Source organism: Bufo bufo, chromosome 5, assembly GCF_905171765.1.
Source record: "Bufo bufo chromosome 5, aBufBuf1.1, whole genome shotgun sequence".
Taxonomy (NCBI): domain Eukaryota; kingdom Metazoa; phylum Chordata; class Amphibia; order Anura; family Bufonidae; genus Bufo; species Bufo bufo.
The window spans coordinates 157,477,508-157,496,506 of NC_053393.1; the positions used below are offsets into that span (position 1 = coordinate 157,477,508).

Sequence of the window (18,999 nt, forward strand, 5' to 3'; positions counted from 1 at the left end):
TGGCCCGTCTGGCACCAACAACCATGCCACGCTCAAAATTGCTTAAATCACCTTTCTTTCCCATTCTGACATTCAGTTTGGAGTTCAGGAGATTGTCTGGACCAGGACCACACCCCTAAATGCATTGAAGCAACTGCCATGTAATTGGTTGACTAGATAATTGCAATAATGAGAAATAGAACAGGTGTTCCTAATAATTCTTTAGGTGAGTGTATATATATATATATATATATATATATATATATATATATTTTTTTTTTTTCGGGAGGGAATAATAGCGGGTGCTGTCATGGGCTCATGGAAAAGTGATTACCGGTGAGTGTAATCTTGTATTTCCCTTATGCCCATGACAGCACCCTTGAGAGAGGACTAGAACAGAAACTAGACTTGGGGATGGATAACAGCCTGCAAGACTTTCCTTCCAAAGGATAACTGATCCTTGCCGCCTAGATCCAGCCTGTAATGATGGAAAAAGGTAGTACGTGATTTCCAAGTAGCGGCCCTACAGATTTGTTCTAGTGAAGCTTCGGCTCTTTCTGCCCAGGAAGTGGAGACGGACCTAGTTGAGTGTGCCCCAAACCCTAAAGGGCAGGGCTGCCCTACTGAGGAGTAGGCCAAGGAAATAGCTGCCACAATCCATCTAGAAAGAGCTCTGGAAGTAATCTTATCGCCTTTGTTCTTCCCAGCAAACTGTACAAAGAGTCTAGAAGACTTTCTCCAGGGTCCAGTCAACTCCAAATATCTTAGAAGGCATCTCCTGACATCTAAACAGTGCAATTTAATTTCTTTCTCATTATTCGGCTTTTGGCATAAGGAGGGTAGGACTATGTCTTGTGATCTATGAAAAAAGGAGACGACTTTGGGAAGAAAGGAGGGGTCTGGTTTGAGGATTACTCGTCACCCAAGATTTTAGTGTAAGGAGGTAAAGTAGAAAGGGCAGATATTTCGCTTACTCGTCTGGCCGAGGTGATAGCCACCAGAAAAGCAGTTTTGAAGGATAATATTTTTGCTGGTAGGTCTAGCAGAGGTTCAAACGGTGGCTCCATCATACTGGACAAAACTAGGTTGAGGTCCCATGGAGGAGCGGATGTTCTGGGTATTTGACTAGTTCGATTGACCGCTTTAAAAAATCTTCTCATCCAAGTATGATTGGCTAAGGGGGAGTCAAAATACTCACTAAGGGCTGAAACGTGAACTTTTAGAGTACTGATTCTCCGTTTTTTGTCCAGGCCACTTTGCAGAAAATCGAGAACCACAGGCATTGGAGGGGAGTCCAAAGGGTCTATTGGGACACCAGCGAATTTTAAGAAGTTCTTCCATACTCTTAAGTAAATGGATGAAGTAGTGTCCTTTCTACACGACAGGAGTGTATTGATCACATCTCCGGACAGGCCCTTCTTTTCTAGTATGACCCTCTCAGATACCAGGCAGCAAGGTGTAGGTTGCTTATTTCCGGATGGTAAACTGGTCCCTGATGCAGCCAGTCCTGCGTGTCTGGTAGAATCCATAGTTCCATTATTGAAAGCTTGCGCAGCCAGGTGAACCATGACCTTCTGGGCCAGAAGGGGGCGATCAGGATTAGTCTCGTCCTGTGCCGCCTCAGTTTCTGTAGGACCCTTGTAATAAGCCTTATTGGTAGGAAGGCATATAGAAGGTTGTCTGGCCAGGTTTGGGAGAAGGAGTCTATGCCTGTTGGTGAATCCTCCGGATTTAGAGAAAAGAATAGATGACATTTGTGATTTTCTTTGTTTTCAAACATGTCCATCAAGGGTTTGCCCCAGAGACGTATTATCTGATTCAGACAGCATTCTCCTTTATGTAGGCGATTTCGGCTCAGAAAATCTGCTTTTCGTTTTCTGCACCGCTTAAGTGCACCACTTTTACGAAGCTGACTGAAGGGATGATTATAGAGAAGATCTCTTCTGTAAGTGACATGACGACTTCGGACCTTGTCCCGCCTTGCCTGTTTAAATAGGACACTACTGTGGGGTTGTCAATTTTTTTTTACCACTTTTCCTTTTAACTTGGGGAGAAACGCTACCAGAGCCCGCAGTACCGCTCTTAACTCTCTTGCGATTTGAGAGTCTCTTTTCTCTTGAGGAGACCATTCTCCCTGAGCGACTTCTACCTGGCAGTAAGCACCCCAACCCATGGGACTGGCGTCTGTTGTAATTGAGATCTGCTCCTGCATATCCCAGAGGAGACCTTGAGATAGGTTTGATGGATATAACCACCACTGCAGGGACTGAATGACGTGGGATGGAAGATGCAGCTGGGCCTCCAAGGGGGATAGGGACCCCTGCCATTCTTTCAGAATTTGCAATTGGAGCTTCCGAGAATGTAGTAATGCCCATTTGACTGCCGAGATTGTGGACGTCATGCTGCCCAACACTGCCATCCCTTGTCTGATTGTTCTGTGTCTTGATGTAATTAAAGATTGTACACCTTCCAGAATTTTGGAGACTTTGCTCTGGGGAAGCAGGCAGCGTTGGTTTATAGAGTCTAGAATTAGGCCTAGGAACACACAGCTTTTTGATTGAGTTAAGCTCGATTTCTCCCAATTTATCCGCCATCCTAACTTCCCTAATATTTTGATTACTTCTGAGAGGTGGGAGGACAGGATGCTTTCTGATTCTGCTACGACAAATATGTCGTCTAGATAGGATATCCTAGCGATACCCTTCTCTCTTATATGAGCCATTACCTCCGCCATTAGCTTGGTGAACAGCCTGGGTGCCTGGGATATCCCAAAAGGAAGCGCTCTGTATTGAAAATGGTGGATGTCTCCGTCCATGAGAATTGCTAGCCTCAGGAACCTTTGGGAGTCTGAGTGGATCGGGATGTGATAATATGCATCCTTTATATCGAGAGTTGACATCACACATTTCGAAAAAAGCTGTTTTATTGTGGATTGTATCGATTCAATTCGGAACTTCTTGTACGTGAGGAACTGGTTTAGCTGTCTTAGGTTTATTATTATCCTTAGGGTTCCATCTGGTTTGGGAACCAGAAAAAGGGAGGAATAGAACCCCTTCACCCTCTCTGATTCTGGAACCTCTATTAGGACTTTTTTCGCCAACAGGGAAAACACTTCTCGCTTTAAAGAGGACCTTTCACTAGTTTAAAAACTAAAAACAAACTATATCAGTGGGCAGAGCGGCGCCCAGGGGTCCCCCTGCACTTACTAGTATGTCTGGGCGCCGCTCCGTTCGCCCGGTATAGGCTCCGGTGTGTGCAGCTCCCTCTGTTGTACGGGGCGGAGTTTTTGTATTAGGGTTGTCCCTTGCTGCAGCGCTGGCCAATCGTAGAGCACAGCTCATAGCCTGGGAGTCCCAGGCGGTTATTTGTGGGTCTGCTGGAGGGGAAACCTTTTTTGTCATCCGCTGCCTTTTCTAAAAGGTCGTCAAGGACAGATCCGAATAAAAAGTCGCCCTGGCAAGGTATAGCACATAATTTTTAGTTTTTCGACCCCGTGTCTCCTGACCATCCTTTTAACCAAACCGCTCTTCTGGCGGAGTTAGTTAAAGTGGCAGATCTAGCGCTTAATTTTAAAGGCATCTGCGGATGCATCAGAGATAAAGTCCATGGTCTTTAGGATTGTGGGGAAAACTTCTAGCAGCTATTCCCTTGGGGTTTTGTTTTCTATATGCGCTTCTAGGTCTTGTAACCATGTAGCTGTGGAGGTAGCGGCAATGTTAGGTTTAAATGCCTGGGTGGAGGCTTCCCAGGAGTTTTTAAGAAACAATTCTGCCCTTCTGTCCATAGGGTTCTTTAGGCCCCCCAGGTCCTCAAATGGTAACGCTGATTTTTTGGACATCTTGGCTACCCGCGCATCTATTTTTGGTGGTCTATCCCAGTTAGAGCATTCCCCTTCATCAAACGGATATTTTCTTTTAACATTTTTAGGTCCGAAAAATTTTTTATTTGGCTTTTTCCATTCTTTTTGTATTAGAGACTTTACATTCTCATTTATTGGGAAAACCCTGGATTTTTTGTGACCCAAGTCACCGAACATGATCTGCTGAACTGTCCTCTGCTCTTTGGTCTCCTCCACCTTCATTGTAGCTCTAATGGCTTTAAGTAAGGAGTCTGTGTCCTCATGCGACTCCTCTTCAGATGATGAATCCGAAGAATCTTGGATCTCCCCCTGTTCTGCTTCATCCTCAGAAGAGTCTGAGTCTGAGAAGCGACTGTCTGCCTGGGGGGGGGGGGGGGGGGGGGGGGGGCGGTAGATGGAAGGAGTTTCTTAAACTCTTTTAAAGAATCCACTATCTCGGATTTCACCATGCTTTTGACGTTTTGCATGAAAGATGGAGATTCTTCCTCTAGCATCTTATCAATACAACGCTGGCAGAGCAGCTTAGGCCAGGAAGGGGTTAACTTCTTCCTACAAGTAGCACACTCCTTCCCACGGGTCTTAGCGATAGCCTTCCTGGGGCTCTTTTTTATATTCTGGGCACAAATAACAGAAAAAAAGACCCTCTTAGTATAAAATATAAAAAAGGTTGGGGATTATCCCCCTTACCCCACCAGGAGTACCGATCTGGAATCATGGTTGTCCTGGTTTTCAGTGCGCTGACCACCCTTTTCTCAGCTAAAAGATGCCATGGACCGAAAAATGCACAGTCTCTTAAAGTCTTGGGAAACTTCTACCCTCATCAATACTAATATTACTGCCAAGTCTGCGGTAAGGTAGTCTTCTTTATACTTTAGCTATAAGAATGTCAATTTTGGGGTTTCGACCCATAATTTTTTTGTCTTCAGGATTAAATGCCAGGCGATTCTTAAGTTTCCGAGAGACAAGAAGTCTCTTTTCTGTCTCTTCCATAATAAGCCATTTAAGATTCTTATTTATAGGGGAAAGGAGTCTTTTCACTTTTAGCCCGCCAAACATTTCATCCTGTATAGAATTGGTTTGTGAAACCTCTTCTACCTCCATAGTTTGACGAACCGCAGAAATAAGCGAGTCCAGATCTTCTGAGGAAAAGAAGAACTTTTTCTCTTCCTCCATAGAGCATGAGGGAACATCATCTTCTTCATCATCCTCTAACTCCCTCAGACCTTAATTAGTATGAAGTTTCCTGATCCGAGTCGGAATCCATGTCTGCTATTTGTTTCTTTTGTTGACCTTGAGAGATGGATGGCTGAGGAATCATTTTAGCTACTGAAGACTGAACTTAGTCTCTTATTTACTTCTTAATCTCTGCCAAAAAAGGACGGCTGTTCTTCTCTCATTAGTTTATCTATGCAGGTACGGCAAAGTTGCTTGAAATAGGAGTCAGGCAACTTCTTGTTACATGTTTCACATCTCTTCCCTTTCTTTTTAGGCTCTGTGGGAGTCTTATGAAACGCCTCTTTATCATCGTGCCCCTGAGCAGGAGATTCTAGGACAGGAATAGACCAACCAGAACCAGGACCCTCCATCATAGTATACAGACTAAGGCCGAATGCACACGGCCATGTTCCGCGGCCGAGAGCGGTCCGTGAAATGCCGGGCTGGATTCCTGTTCAGAGCAGGAGCGCACGGAGTCATTGGTTGCTATGACGCTGTGCGCTTAATGTCGCCGCTGCACTACAGTAATACACTCGTATAGTGTATTACTGTAGTGCAGCAGCGACATGAAGCGCACGGCATCATAGCAACCAATGACGCCGTGCGCTCCTGCTCTGATCAGGAATCCAGCCCGGCATACCACGGACCGCTCTCGGCCGCGGAACACAGCCGTGTGCATTCGGCCTTAAACGGATATACATCAGGCTTAAATAGGTCCTACCTCTCAGCTGTATCTTGTAGCTCCTGCTTCTCCTTAATGGGGGACTCAATCCACCTGGAGAGTCGACCCTGCTGTAGCAATGCGAGTCGCGAGTCTAATCCCCCCCCCCCCCCCCCGGGGCACTCAGCACTGCTGTCTGGAAGTGATAATTGACGATGCAGCCTGCTGCTGTGGTCACGCCCAGAAGTGACGTCAAACGCTGCGGCCCGGATCTAAAAGATGCTGCCGCCACATGGCCAGTCATGGCGCTTCCCATAGCACTGGAGCGCTGCCGCCAGGAGGAGGAACAACGCAGAGCCCAGAGCCCAACCTGGCAGCAGTACCTTAGAGTACCTTAGCCGGCAGCATGTTTGTAACGATCATTTTCTTCCTGCAGGTAGTTAAGCAAAAGCTGTAAAAAGGTCATTTAATCCCCTGCCCGGCACACTCCTCAAGTCAGGCTTGAAGTCACGGAGGCAGCGGCCTCCTTGCTTCAAGTCACAGTAACCACGCCCCCTTGCCTGCCCCTTCGCTGTGATTGACATCGCTTATGCAAGACAGTTCGGCTGGCTTTGCCAAACTGCCGGCTGTCAATCACAGCAAAGGAGCGGGGAAGGGGGCGTGGTTACCGTGACGAAGCAAGGAGGCCGCTGCCTCTGTGACTTCAAGCCTGACTTGAGAAGCGCGCCCGGGCAGGGGATTAAAGGACGTTTTTACAGCTTTTGCTTAACTACCTGCAGGAAGAAAATTATCGTTACAAACATGCTGCTGGCTACTCTAAGGTACTGCTGCCAGCTTAGGATGTTTTTAGGAGGTGACAGGTTCCCTTTAAGGAACCGGAGCTGACACAGGGAACTGGGTAAGGCCAGGGGACCCCAACCACGAGGGGTGTTAGCCGAGCCCCAACATAAGGAAGAAAGGAGAGGCTAAACCCCCCCGATACTCCCCAGACCTATTCCATCATAAATCCATCTTTATTCCCCAACAGGGAACCTCTTTGTTGCTGCTGACCTGTAAGAGACAGCAGGAACACTGGTGATGGAGGGAGGGAGGGGCCTTTTAACCTCTCTGTACTTCCTGTTCCTTCAGAGGTCAATAAGGGCATCCTCCATGTGGTGCTGTCATGGAGGACGTCCTGGAAAAATGAAGTTTTAATATATGCAAATGAGCCTATAAAAGCAATGGGGGTGTTGCCATTACACCTAGAGGCTCTGCTCTCTCTGCAACTGCCAGACCTCTCCACTGTGATTGAGAGGGCCAAGTAGTGAAAATGCCTCTAGGTGTAACAGTAACGCCCCTGTTGCTCCTAGACGCAGACTTGCATATATTAAAATTTCATTTTTCTCAGCAATGCAGGAACATATGAACAAGGAACACAGATGCCATCAAGCTGCCAAGTGCACATGCAACAGGTCAGCCAGTGTCATAGCTACAAATCTACTGATAGATGCCCTTTAAGCTGCATTTACATTGCACAGATGAGCAGACTATTGTCAGACAGGAAGCTTTCCTTCTCGATGACTGCCTGTTTATCAGTGGAGGTGAAGCGCTGCTTTTACATGCAGTGATCACCTCCACAGTATGAGGATGAGTGACAGCTACTGCTATCGCTTGTCCTCATACAACTGCATTAGCTCTGGGAAGCAGAGTGCTGTTTACACAGTGTTGAGGTGTCCACACCAACAATCATTTCACTCGATGAAGGAGTGTTTTGCTCCTTCATCAGGTGATCTGCAGCACCTTTAGACAGGCATATAATCTGGAACGAGCGGTCATAGTAACATTTGTTCCCGATAATCTGCATGACAACTGGGCAGTCTTAAAGAGGCATTAGTCTTGACAGAAAAAAAGTCTTGCGGTCTCTTACAGCATAGCATCTTTCGACAGATGGCCTTACATGGTAAGATGTCTAAAGAAAATCCTGAACCAAGTTTCCATGGTCATCTATTCTCATCCTCCTTCACAAATCTTATCAATATCAAGGTATAAACACTTTCACAACAAGGGACAACAGCACAATTTTAACTTTGAGGATATGCAAAGTAGCCTCTAGGTGCAGGGGGGACATTGCTCCTGCTCCTAGAGGCTCCGTTCTCCCACCTCATATCACGCCCTGCCATCCTTGATTGACAGGGCCAGCGTTCGTCTTCTCCTGCCGGCCCTGTGTGCTGGATAAATCTCACGCCTGCGCAGTGCCGTTTACCCAGCACACAGGGCTGACAGGAGTAGATAAACACTGTCTGGCCCTCTCAATCAAGGACGGCAGGAAAGTGACATGAGGTGGGAGAACGGAGCCTCTATGAGCAGGAGCAACGGCCCCCACCCCCTGCTCCTAGAAGCTACTTTGAATATCATCAAAGTTAAAATTGTGCAGTAAGGGGGTCTGCTGACATTAGCACATCGCTAATGTCAACCAGTTTAATAGGGTTAATTCTGGTGACAGAAACCCTTTAAAGGATCTCTTGGAAAAGGAAGAGATTCAATTTCAATGTTTAGTGTCACTTCACGCCAGCCGAGTGTGCACCATATTAGACAAGAAGTGATGTTTCAGGTTATTTTATTAAACTGTATATGGTTGCACAGCCACCTGTCGGCATCAAGTTGGTTGTACAGCCATATACAATTTGATAAAGGGATTTTCCATGATACAGTAATCGCACCAAGCAATGAAATTGGTGTGCTGACTGCACTCAAAACATCCAAGGTATAAAGTCCTATTACAGTGGAGGCGAACCTATAGCACGGGTGCCAGAGGCGGCACTCAGAGCCCTCTCTGTGGGCACCCGCACCCTGGATAAAAAAGTCTATGGTGTACCAATATGCCTTAGACTTCTCCTGCCATTCATCAGCGCAGGGCGCACTATGGATGGCACAGGCAGCAAAACTGAATGTAGGCAGGATATTATAGCTAAATGATAAAGTACATGGAAGATATACTATATTGGTATTCAGGTTAAATTGCAGTGTTGGCACTTTGCGATAAATGTGGGTTTTGGGTTATAGTTTGGGCACTCAGTCTGTAAAAGGTTCGCCATCACTGTCCTATTATATAATGGTTTCATGCACAGTTCGATTCATGGTCCAAATATTACATGAGCAGAAAAAGAGACCTGTGTAAAACCATCCATTACTATGTCAGATATATAAGAACACTACTACCATGTCAGGGTATCTTATATTATATCAAATATGGACTCTTTCATGTCAAGGTTGAATAAAATTTTTATACAATACTCACTGTTTCTGAAACCAAGACATAACGCCATGCTCGAGAACCACCCAAAAGAACTTCCACCCAAAGAAGCGTGAGCTCTGAAAGTAAAAACCTGGTCATAGTATACTGTAGATAGCAAGAAAGTCTGGACTATTATATTTTATGTAGAGGGGGCACTGTTTACAATCTATAATCTTATGATTTTTTAGATCTATTCAAACTATATATAAAGAGGACCTGAAATCAGAAACATCTATTGTTATGGCTATGTTGTGCCATTCCTTTATTATTACCACTAGTTTATGAGAGGTTTATCTGGTTGTCCCTGCACAGTCAGACAGGGTCAGACTGTGCAGGAAACGCCCCCAGCTGGTAACACCCAGAATCATCTTTACTGCAGACTGTTGGCAATTAATTCATAATCTTGAAGAAGAAATAATAGAGGGATGGAACAACATTACATCATAAGATTAGACGCTCCAGAATTGATATTACTTGGGGAATGCAAGTAGTTACTAAAACAGACATCACAAGAGGTTACAGGTCCTCTAACATTTAAAGTGGTTTTCCTAGATTTTCTAAATGATAACCTATCCTCTGGATAGGTCATCAGTATCTGATCAGTGGGGGCCCAATGACCAGGACCCCCGCGATCAGCTGTTTGAGAGAGCACCAGTGCTCACAGTAGCACCACGGCCTTCTCCCTGCTCACCAAGCACAATGCTGTACATTTTATAGCGGCTGTACTTGGTATCACAGCTCAGCTCCATTTACTCAATAACTGAAAATAATTTACAATTTGCAGATACATTTCCAATAAACATCTTGGGTTATCTACAACCTACTTTTTAGTCTCAGCAATTATTCAGTGAATACTTATAAGTGAAGATATAGAAAAACAATAAATCAGTTATCTTTCACACACAAGAGAATACATTTAGGTAATAAAAGAATAAATACAAATCTAGAAATAAGGTAGAAATTAGAAAAAAAAATAAGAAAAAAAAGGGCTATTGGATGCATACAGTAGGTAAAGCTCTTTCTCTCCTTGAGAAGTCAGATGCAGGTATATAAATAACGCAGATCCAGGTGCGTTACAGAGAAAGTCAATCCTGAATATTAGGAATATATCTGTTATTTCACAGCTGCTCCAAACTCTCAGTGAAATTAGTGTGAGAAGTGTCTGTTTTCTAATAAATAAGGTGACTGATCAATCGGCATAGGGCGATTCTATGTTTTCCAATTTTGTGAAATTCTGTCCATCATTAAAGGGAACCTGTCATTTTGAACATGCAGTGGTCTGCAGGTATCATGATAGAGTTGGATAAACTGAGTCAGTATAACATGTAATTTATTCATTTAAATCCCAGTGGGTGGTCTCATCAGTGATTGACATATCTTTATGTTTGCACTTTGCAGTCCTGCAGGAAAGGCTATCAACCACTGATAATATTTTTTTTTTATAAAATTAAAATAAAAATAGCAGCACAGCAAACATGCACACAACAGACAGGTATACACACTTTATACAGGGATGCTCACTTAAAGGGGTTACCCCACAAAAAGTATCACTATGCAATTACTACAGGCTTCTGCCTAGCAGTGATCCAAGTGATGTTACCGACACTAATGGGCGGTCTATCGCGCTAAGGCAGAGCACAAGACTGCCCATTAGTGCCGGTGAGGTCACCGGAATCACTGATAGGCAGAAGCCTCCTCCTACCTTAACCATGGAGAGCCTAGTACATCACCAGATCTGAAGAAAATTGAATTGCCCTACACTGGGGAGCATCGGAGCGTGAAAAGGTCTGATGCTCCACTCATTCATGGTAAAGGCATGCAAAGAGGGTTGTGTCCGGGTTCAGACCCCTATAATATAGCCATATAAAGGTGGGGGTTTTTTTGTAGGACAAGTCGTAGTTTTTAATAGGACCATTAAGTTTTAGTTTTTACATTATAAATTTTGAGAAGTTTATTTTTCAGCAAAAATAACATGAAAGCTTTATTCTCTGGGTCAGTACGATTACAGTGATAACAAATATATATAGTTTTTTAAAGTTTTGCTACTTTTGCACAATAAAACCCTTTTTATTCTAGTGTTTGGTGGCAAATAAGCAAAAAATATATATAATGAATTTTTTTTTTTTTATAGTGCTGTGGGATAAACTTCATGATAATTGTGTAGTGAGGATCATTACAGATGCAGCAATACCAAATATGTGGAGGGGATTTTATTTTTTGCTATTTTTTCCATTGAAAAGCATTTTTGTCAATAGATAAATGTGCATTTTTTAACTTGCCAATTCTTTTTTTATTTAATAACTTTATTTAACTTTTTTTTAACCATTTACTAGTTGACCATTGACTTTAACAGGGGATCTTTTGATCACTTCTATAATACACTGTACTATTTATGCAGTACAGTGTATTATAGTGGCAGTGCTAAACTGACAGGCACCATCAGGCTGAGCAAGAGAGTCATAGCCTGATTGGCATTCACTGCAGACAGGCCTGGGGCCTTTATTAGGCTTTCTGGCTGCTATGCTAAGACACTGGCACCCTGCAATCTCATATGTGGGGGTTCCGATGCCTGAAAGATGGAGCTCCTTCCCTCTATAATGCTTAGGTGCTGGGGTCACTATTGGCTGCAGCATCTATGGGATTAAAGGCACTTGCCCTGTAGACCCTAAGGTCTACAGACGAAGATTAATAGTCACCATAATGACAGATTATGGAAGAATGTATTATTTTATTTATTTCCTGTTGATTTTATAGTTCCAACATATTCTGCAACATTGTACAGAGATAATCAACACATCAGTCCTTGATCCCAAAGAAAATTTGTAGACACATTACATTTATTCAAGACGACACACCTTGCATAACTGGCCTTCAAATCTCTGGAGGTTCTTCACGATATACTGCAAATAAAGAACGAAATCAACAATTCCATACAACACATATTATAAAATTGTAAAAAGAGATTAAACATGGATCGCAGATCCACCAGCTCTGCATAGATCTGTTGTTTATCAGCATAATTACTAGTATACAATACCATAGTCCACTTGAAGGGGTGGTCTGGCTTCAGAGCTGAACCCAGACATATTCCCTTTTTCACCCAGGCAGCCCCTCTGAGTTATTACAATGCTAGGTGGAGGCTTCCCAGTGTTCCTAGGCATGTCACCAGCACTAATGGGTGGACTTTAGCGCTGTCCTAGGCTGTTAAACAGGCCTGTACTGTCTTCTCTCCACTAACTATTTCATAGTTTGTTAATGTGTGTGTTCATATGTGTGCCTTCAGCACCATCTAGTGACCTTTAGCTGTAAGTGCATCTTCTGCCTTGTTAAACTATGCATATTCATTAGGTCACCTGACTTCCTGGGAAAGAGACATGGTGTGTCTCTTACTGAAGCATCGTCGGTAAGGGATTAATGTTTTTGTATAGGTTTTGTGTACATTGTGCTGTATATTCAGTTCTTGTATGTTAACTTTCTTATAGTTTACCTTATCTACTGCTGATTAATAAAACCACAGATTACAGAAAGAAGTCTCATCTTATTAACTAGTAGAATGGTGATATCTGCCTGTTGAACTACATATAGACCCCGGGGGTACATGTTGTGAGAACTGGACAAGGCCCATTAGTGTTGGTGATGCCGCCTAGCATTCCCATACAGATACCTGGTGCATCACCGGATATGCTGAAAAAGCCCTTTCCCTGTGTGATTCAGTGCAGGACAAGGGAGAGCATCAGTGTATAAAATGCTCCAATGCTCCACTCAAAAGGAGCTGCCTGGGTGAAAAAGGAGGATATTTGATCAAAGTGTGTATGATCACTCACCACGTCAAGGTTGCATTTTTCGAGTGGGACCTAATCTAATTTGGCGCTGCACCACATGTCACACACCGCAGCCAAAACACAGCACTCACAGGTGGCTAGACCCAGCAGCCCTATTCATAAATGATCTGCAGCACTCCTTAAAGTTTCAAAGCACAAAGTGTGTTTATTCACCAGATAACATCATAACAGAGCAAAGTTTCCACTCACATTAGTCTTTTGCTAGACCCAGCAGCACCCCTGCTGTCAGAACGAGCCCCCTTGGCACTGGTCCCCACAGTCACAGCATCAAACACACAGTACTGCACCATGTGAACAAGAGTCTAGGACTCACCTGTCCATGTGGTCTCATAACCTAAACTGAGACCAAGTAACCTTCAACCTATTGTCACCGCCAGTTCTGTGAGAAGGTCTGGCAGACGTTCTTCTCTACCTCTTGTATGACGTTCTTTGTTTTGGTTTCACTTTGTCATCTCCTTTCCTTCTGCCAGGTGTCACTTATTTAGACTAATAGTCTTCCTTTATATTCCCTCCCATACTGCCTCACTTTGCGGTTTATACTACTTCCTGGATGAAGTGTTCACTGCTGGAGGCTGCTGCTGCTGTTTGCTCAGATAAATCTTTTCCTTTATTGTGTTTCCTTGCTGGCTTGATTCTAGGTGACCCTGGCTCCGTCCGTATTAAGTGCAGGGAGCCGGTGGTCGTGTCCCCTCACTATTATAGGGTTTTCAGGTGTCACACAGTCTTAGGTACGTGGGCATGCAATCGTCTACCATTGAGACCTTTGCATGTGCATAGCAGTCAGGGAGAGCTCTTAGGGTTTTAAAGGGCTCACCTATATGCTCCTTAGTTTGGGATCAAGCCAGTCGGTCGTTTATTTATAAGTTCCAGCTATCTGCAACTTCATCCGTGACACCTATATGCAGTCTCCTGCTAATTAAAAACACCTGAGCCGAATGGGAGGAGCGTTGATATCATGAAAACGTATGCCAAACTCCTGGTACTCCAGCTGTTGCCAAACTAGCTGAAGCTTATAGGAGTTTTGCAACAGCTGGAGGGCCACAAGTTTGTCATCCCTGCCATGAAAGACAGGCAACACATTATTCTGTTACATATGCATTTCAATGAACAGTTCTTACCTTTCCAGTCTTGCCTTGTAGAACTTGCTTTATTTCTATACGCTGGGCTAAGTCTATTGGCTTCTGGTCTGGAAAATCATACATAAACAATTTTTAAAAAAAATTATACGCTTTAACCCCTTAAAGGGGTATCCAGGTTATATTTTTTTCATCTCATCTAGCCTACAGTGGCGAGTCTAACAAGAATAGGATGACCATCATTTTTTTAGCATGTAATCCTAGCCCAGTTTCAACCCACAATGCTTGCAGGTTATGCATGCACACTCCGGCAGACTGTGTGAAGTGAGGCCCCGCCCCTCACCCTCCTAGGCAACTCTGCGAATGGTGGCAACCAGTCCTGCACACACTCTAGGACAGGTTGCTGGCAGCCATTTTAAATCGGTCCCAAAGAACCCCTTTAGGGACATTCGAAGAGTCAAAGACGGACTGGGAACTTAAAGTGGCCCTAGAGAAAAAAAAAAAAAAAAAAAAAAAAGGAGGTCCCATTTTGTAGAAGAGTTCAAATTGACAGAAGGTGGGCCAAACAAATAGGCAGGACCAGCAATACCATATTGTGACACATCATACCACCTCAGAGCCAAACACCACAGTGCATCACAAAACACTGTCCCGGCAGCACAAAATAAATCCCCAAAAACAGCTACTGGGCTCCTGGGCATTGGCCCACCAGGAAGTTTTCCTGTAGGGTCTATAGCCAGTCCACTCCTGCAAAGAGTTGTCCCTAAGCCACTCCTGTGTTGTCTTGGCTGTGTATTTAGGGTCACTGTCTTGTTGGAAGGTGAAGGTGAACCTTCTGCCATTTTGAGGTTCAGAGCACTCTGGATCAGGTTTTCATAAAGTACATCTCTGTACTTTGCTCCATTCAGTTTTCCCTCAACCATGAGTAGTCTGTGCTTCCCAGCTGCTGAAAAAACACCTCCACATCATATTGATGCCACCCCAATGGTCACCGTAGGGATGGTATTGGGCAGATGATTAGCATTGCCTGGTTATCACCAGACATTACGCTTAGAACTAAAGCCAAACAGTTAAATCTTGGTTGCATCAGACCATAGAATACATTGCCTTACAGTCGGACAGTCCATCAGGTTTTTGTTTTTTTTTTGCAAACTCGAGGCAGGCTTTCATGTGTCTTTTACTGAGGAAAGGCTTTTGGCCACTCTGCCATAAAGCCAGATTGAGTGCTGCACAGGGGATCTTTTGAGTTTAGCCAGACCGTGACCATTGGGTTTTTGTTCACCTCTCTTCAAAGTCCTTTCTGCCCCAATTACTTTGTTTGGTAGGCCGCTATAGGAAGAGTACCAGTTGTTCCAAACATCTTGCATTTAAGAATTATGGGAGGCCACTGTGCTCTTGGGAACTTTCAGTGCAGCATAATTCCTTTGTACCCTTCTCCAGATCTATGCCTCCACACAATCCTGTCTCTGAGCTCTAAAGGCAGTTCTTTTCTCCTCATGGCTTGGTTTTTGCTCTTATATGAATTGTTAGCTGTGAGACATAATAAAGACAGGGCTGTGTCTTTTAAATAATGTCCAATGAATTGAACTTAGCAGAGGTGAACTCCAATCAAGGTGTAGAAACATCTCAACGATGATCAAAAGAATTGGGAGGCCTCCAGATCTAAATTTCAAGTGTCAAACGAAAAGGGTCTGAATACTTAAGTCCATAGGAAATTTTAGTTTTTAGGTTTTTCCGTTTTCATATTTCTTCCCCATCTTCCTTGAGCCATACCTTTTTTCTATTTCTGTTCACATAGCTGTATGAGGGCTTATTTTATGCGGGACAAGTGGTACTTTTTAATGCCACCATTAATTATGGCATTAAATGTAGTGTAAAGCGGTAAAAGAACTCTAAATGAGGTGGAATTGGGAAAAAAACGCAATTGCAATTTTAGGGGTTTTGTTCCCATGGAGTTTCATTTGCGGCACAATTGACCATGCCTTCGTTCTCTGGGTCTATAGGATTACAAAGGATACTCCATATGTATAGTTTTTTTTATGTCTAAATAGTATAAGAAATGTACACTTTGATAAACTATCAAGGATTTTTAAAAAGGGGTTTGGACTAAAAATTGCTAATTTCTTATTTTGGCCTGCAATTCCTATATCTGGTGGCCAAAATAAGAATTGCAGCATGAACGCTATCAGCCTAGTCAGCGAGGCTCAGTGTTCAGCACAACTACTGGGTTTTTGTGCATTTAGACCCCGTAATCTCACTTAATCACAGCATCTAAAGCCTTTAATTACCGCGATCGGCATGATTGCAGGTCACAGTAATTAATCGCAGGTCTCGGCTGTTTGAAACAGTAGAGACTTGCCAGGCCATGACTCCCGCTGCACGTGCGAGCAGGCACCATGTTCCCACATCGCTCCAGCGCCGTACATGTACGGCGCTGGTAGCGAAAGGGTTAATAAACTTGCAACATTCTCTAAAATTCTATTTTCACTTTGTCCTTATGTGGCATTGAGTACAGATTGATGGGGGGAAATTAGATTTTTTTTTTTTAAGATTGGGACAAGGCTGAAACAAAATGTGAAAAAAGTGAAAGGGTCTGAAGACTTTCCAAATGCATTGCAGTTTTACTACTTTTGCATACTAAAAAACACTTGTTTTTGTGTCTCTATATTCTGAGAGCCATATTTAAATATTTTTCTGTCAAGCTGTGTGAGAGCTTGTTTTTTTTGCAGGACAAGCTGTATTTTAAAAAGCTACCATTTTGGGGCACATACCCTTTTTGATCATTTTTATTCCATTTTTTGCAGGCAAGGTGACTGAAAAACAGAAGATATAGCTTTTCTTTTTTAACAGGTTTATCATGTGGCATAAATAATGCATTTGTTTTATAGTAAGAGTTGTTATGGGTGTGTCAATACCAAATATAGCTTTTATTTATTTACATAATAAAGCACTTGACTTTTTCCCATTTAATTTTTATTTTTGGAAAATTTGATTGCCATTTTTAAACGTATTTTTTTTTAGTTCAAGTATTGGACTTGACCAACATGAAGCTAGATCACTGGTACAATACACTGCAATACTTAGGCCTCATTCACATGAGCACGTTTGATCCGGGAAACATGCTCCATGTGAATGCTGCATTTTCCAGACTTAACACTACTCCTCTGACCTGTGCTCAAAGCATCACAGTAATTTATAATACTGTAAGTTCCTGCCCGACTGTGGGTCTATTATATTGTACTCATGGCATTGAGTACCGTACAGCAGACCCGCAGTCAGGCAGGAACTCACAGCTTCATAAATCCTTATGATGCTGTGAACTCAGGTCACAGGAGTCATGCTCAGTCTGGGAAATGCGGCCGTCACGCAAAGAATGTTTTCTGAAAGATGTACAAAGGTGGAAGCGGCAGTGCCTCTTTTAAACCCCTAAGAGATTATACTGCAGAGATCAAAATTATCTTTTCTTGGCAGTTGCAGTGGGATGTCAACTGCATGTAACAGCTTGCACCCACTGCGGATGGCGCGTGTAAGCTCTGTGACCTCACCATCTTATGGATGTAAATGTATGACCATTTGCAGCAACACACTGCTAAAATTGATGTACAGTTGGATCCATATGCAAGAAGGGGGTTAAAGGGGACACATTTTACTGGTTGATAATATAATGCACTGCATTGTGGGAATATTCATTTTTCTGTTCCAAATTACTGTACAATACAGCAATAACACTATTATACGTGAAATAGGATAGGATTACTGCACAATGTCTAAGGTTTCTACAAGCTTAAATGTAGAGACCACAAATATAGTCTGTGACCTCTGGCTATTAAAGCACAATTCCACTGTTAAAGGGGTTAACTTACATACTGATGACCTATCCTCAGGATATGTCTTCAATACGAAATCGACAGGTCTCTAGTGCCCAGCACCCTCGCCAATCAGCTGTTTGAGGAAACCGCAGTGCTCACGGGAGCTCAAGCGCCGCGGCCTCCTAGCAGCTTACCAAGCACAATGACATACATTTGATAGTGGTTGTGCTTCTTCAAACAGCTGATCGGCAGGGTTAACAGGAGTCGGACTTTCCAGAAATGAACAGCACACTTTGTAATACGTGGGTGGATCAGGTCCACCACTGTGTGACTTCCACCTGCTCACCGCTTTGACTTTTGTGGGGGTTTGCAACCAGGACATAAGGTATATGGAGAGGGTTTGTTTTAGTGTTTTAGTGAGACAACCGCTTTATGCCTCCTCTGAACATGTATTGAGCGCTTCATCCCAGGATTCTGTGAAAAATGTCCAGGTTTTAGTTCATAGGCCACCACCACATACCCAAGTAAAAGAATTATGAAACGTCACTGGATAACTGAATGTAAACTGTCTCTTTAATAACAGACAAAGGGACACATTAATTAAGACTGCCATTTTAGGCGCTGGTCTTAATAAACCCCTAAACTGGTGGTGTCGGCCTCTTTATAACTTCGGCGGATCCTCCGCCAGTTCTAAATGTAAGAGCTTCCGAGCGGTCTTACATTTAGACCTTTTTCTATGCCTAAAACAGTCCCCGCCCACAATATTAGACCTGGAGGAAGCGGGGAGACGTTGCAGAGTGCGGTGCCGCAATCTGTGCCTGAAATACACCTAATTTAGGCATATTTCAGTTTGATAAATGACCCCCAAAATCTGAAAATATCAAATACAAGTCTACATCTGTCTCACCAAGAAGCAACAGTCTAATATACAGACTATTCAGTTTTACAAGACTTACTGTTTTTATTTCTGATATTTACATCTGCTCCGCTTTTAAGAAGTCTTAAGGCACACTGCTTCATCCCTCTATATGCAGCACAGTGCAGAGGTGTGTTACCCATCTGGTCAGTGCAGTTAATGTTAGGAGGCTTAGCTCGGTTTAGCTAGAAAAAAAAAAATATATATATATATATTTCAGAAGCAAGCAAATGTTAATCTGCAGTCATTGAAATGAAAACCATAATGAATCTACACAAAGTTTACCAAAAAAAGGCACACATTTATAAAAATAAAAAAAAGAAGATAGTTGGCCACTGGAGCTAAGGGGAAGGACAAGGGCAACCATA

The 18,999-nt window shown here is 43.3% G+C and overlaps 1 protein-coding gene across 5 annotated transcripts in view; it reads right to left on the minus strand.

The window, feature by feature from the left end:
* OSBPL1A (oxysterol binding protein like 1A) overlaps positions 1 to 18,999 on the minus strand; it is a 190,978-nt gene that overhangs the window by 121,259 nt on the left and 50,720 nt on the right. For 4 of the 5 annotated variants that reach the window (XM_040432360.1, XM_040432359.1, XM_040432361.1 and 1 more), the window contains exons 7-10: positions 18,672 to 18,816; positions 13,949 to 14,016; positions 11,844 to 11,888; positions 8,992 to 9,065 (exon numbers count right to left, since the gene is read on the minus strand). In XM_040432360.1, coding sequence (XP_040288294.1) covers positions 8,992 to 9,065; positions 11,844 to 11,888; positions 13,949 to 14,016; positions 18,672 to 18,816 — 332 coding nt within the window. Of the gene's footprint in view, positions 1 to 8,991; positions 9,066 to 11,843; positions 11,889 to 13,948; positions 14,017 to 18,671; positions 18,817 to 18,999 lie in introns of those variants that run through there. The other variant, XM_040432363.1, reaches the window with a different exon arrangement.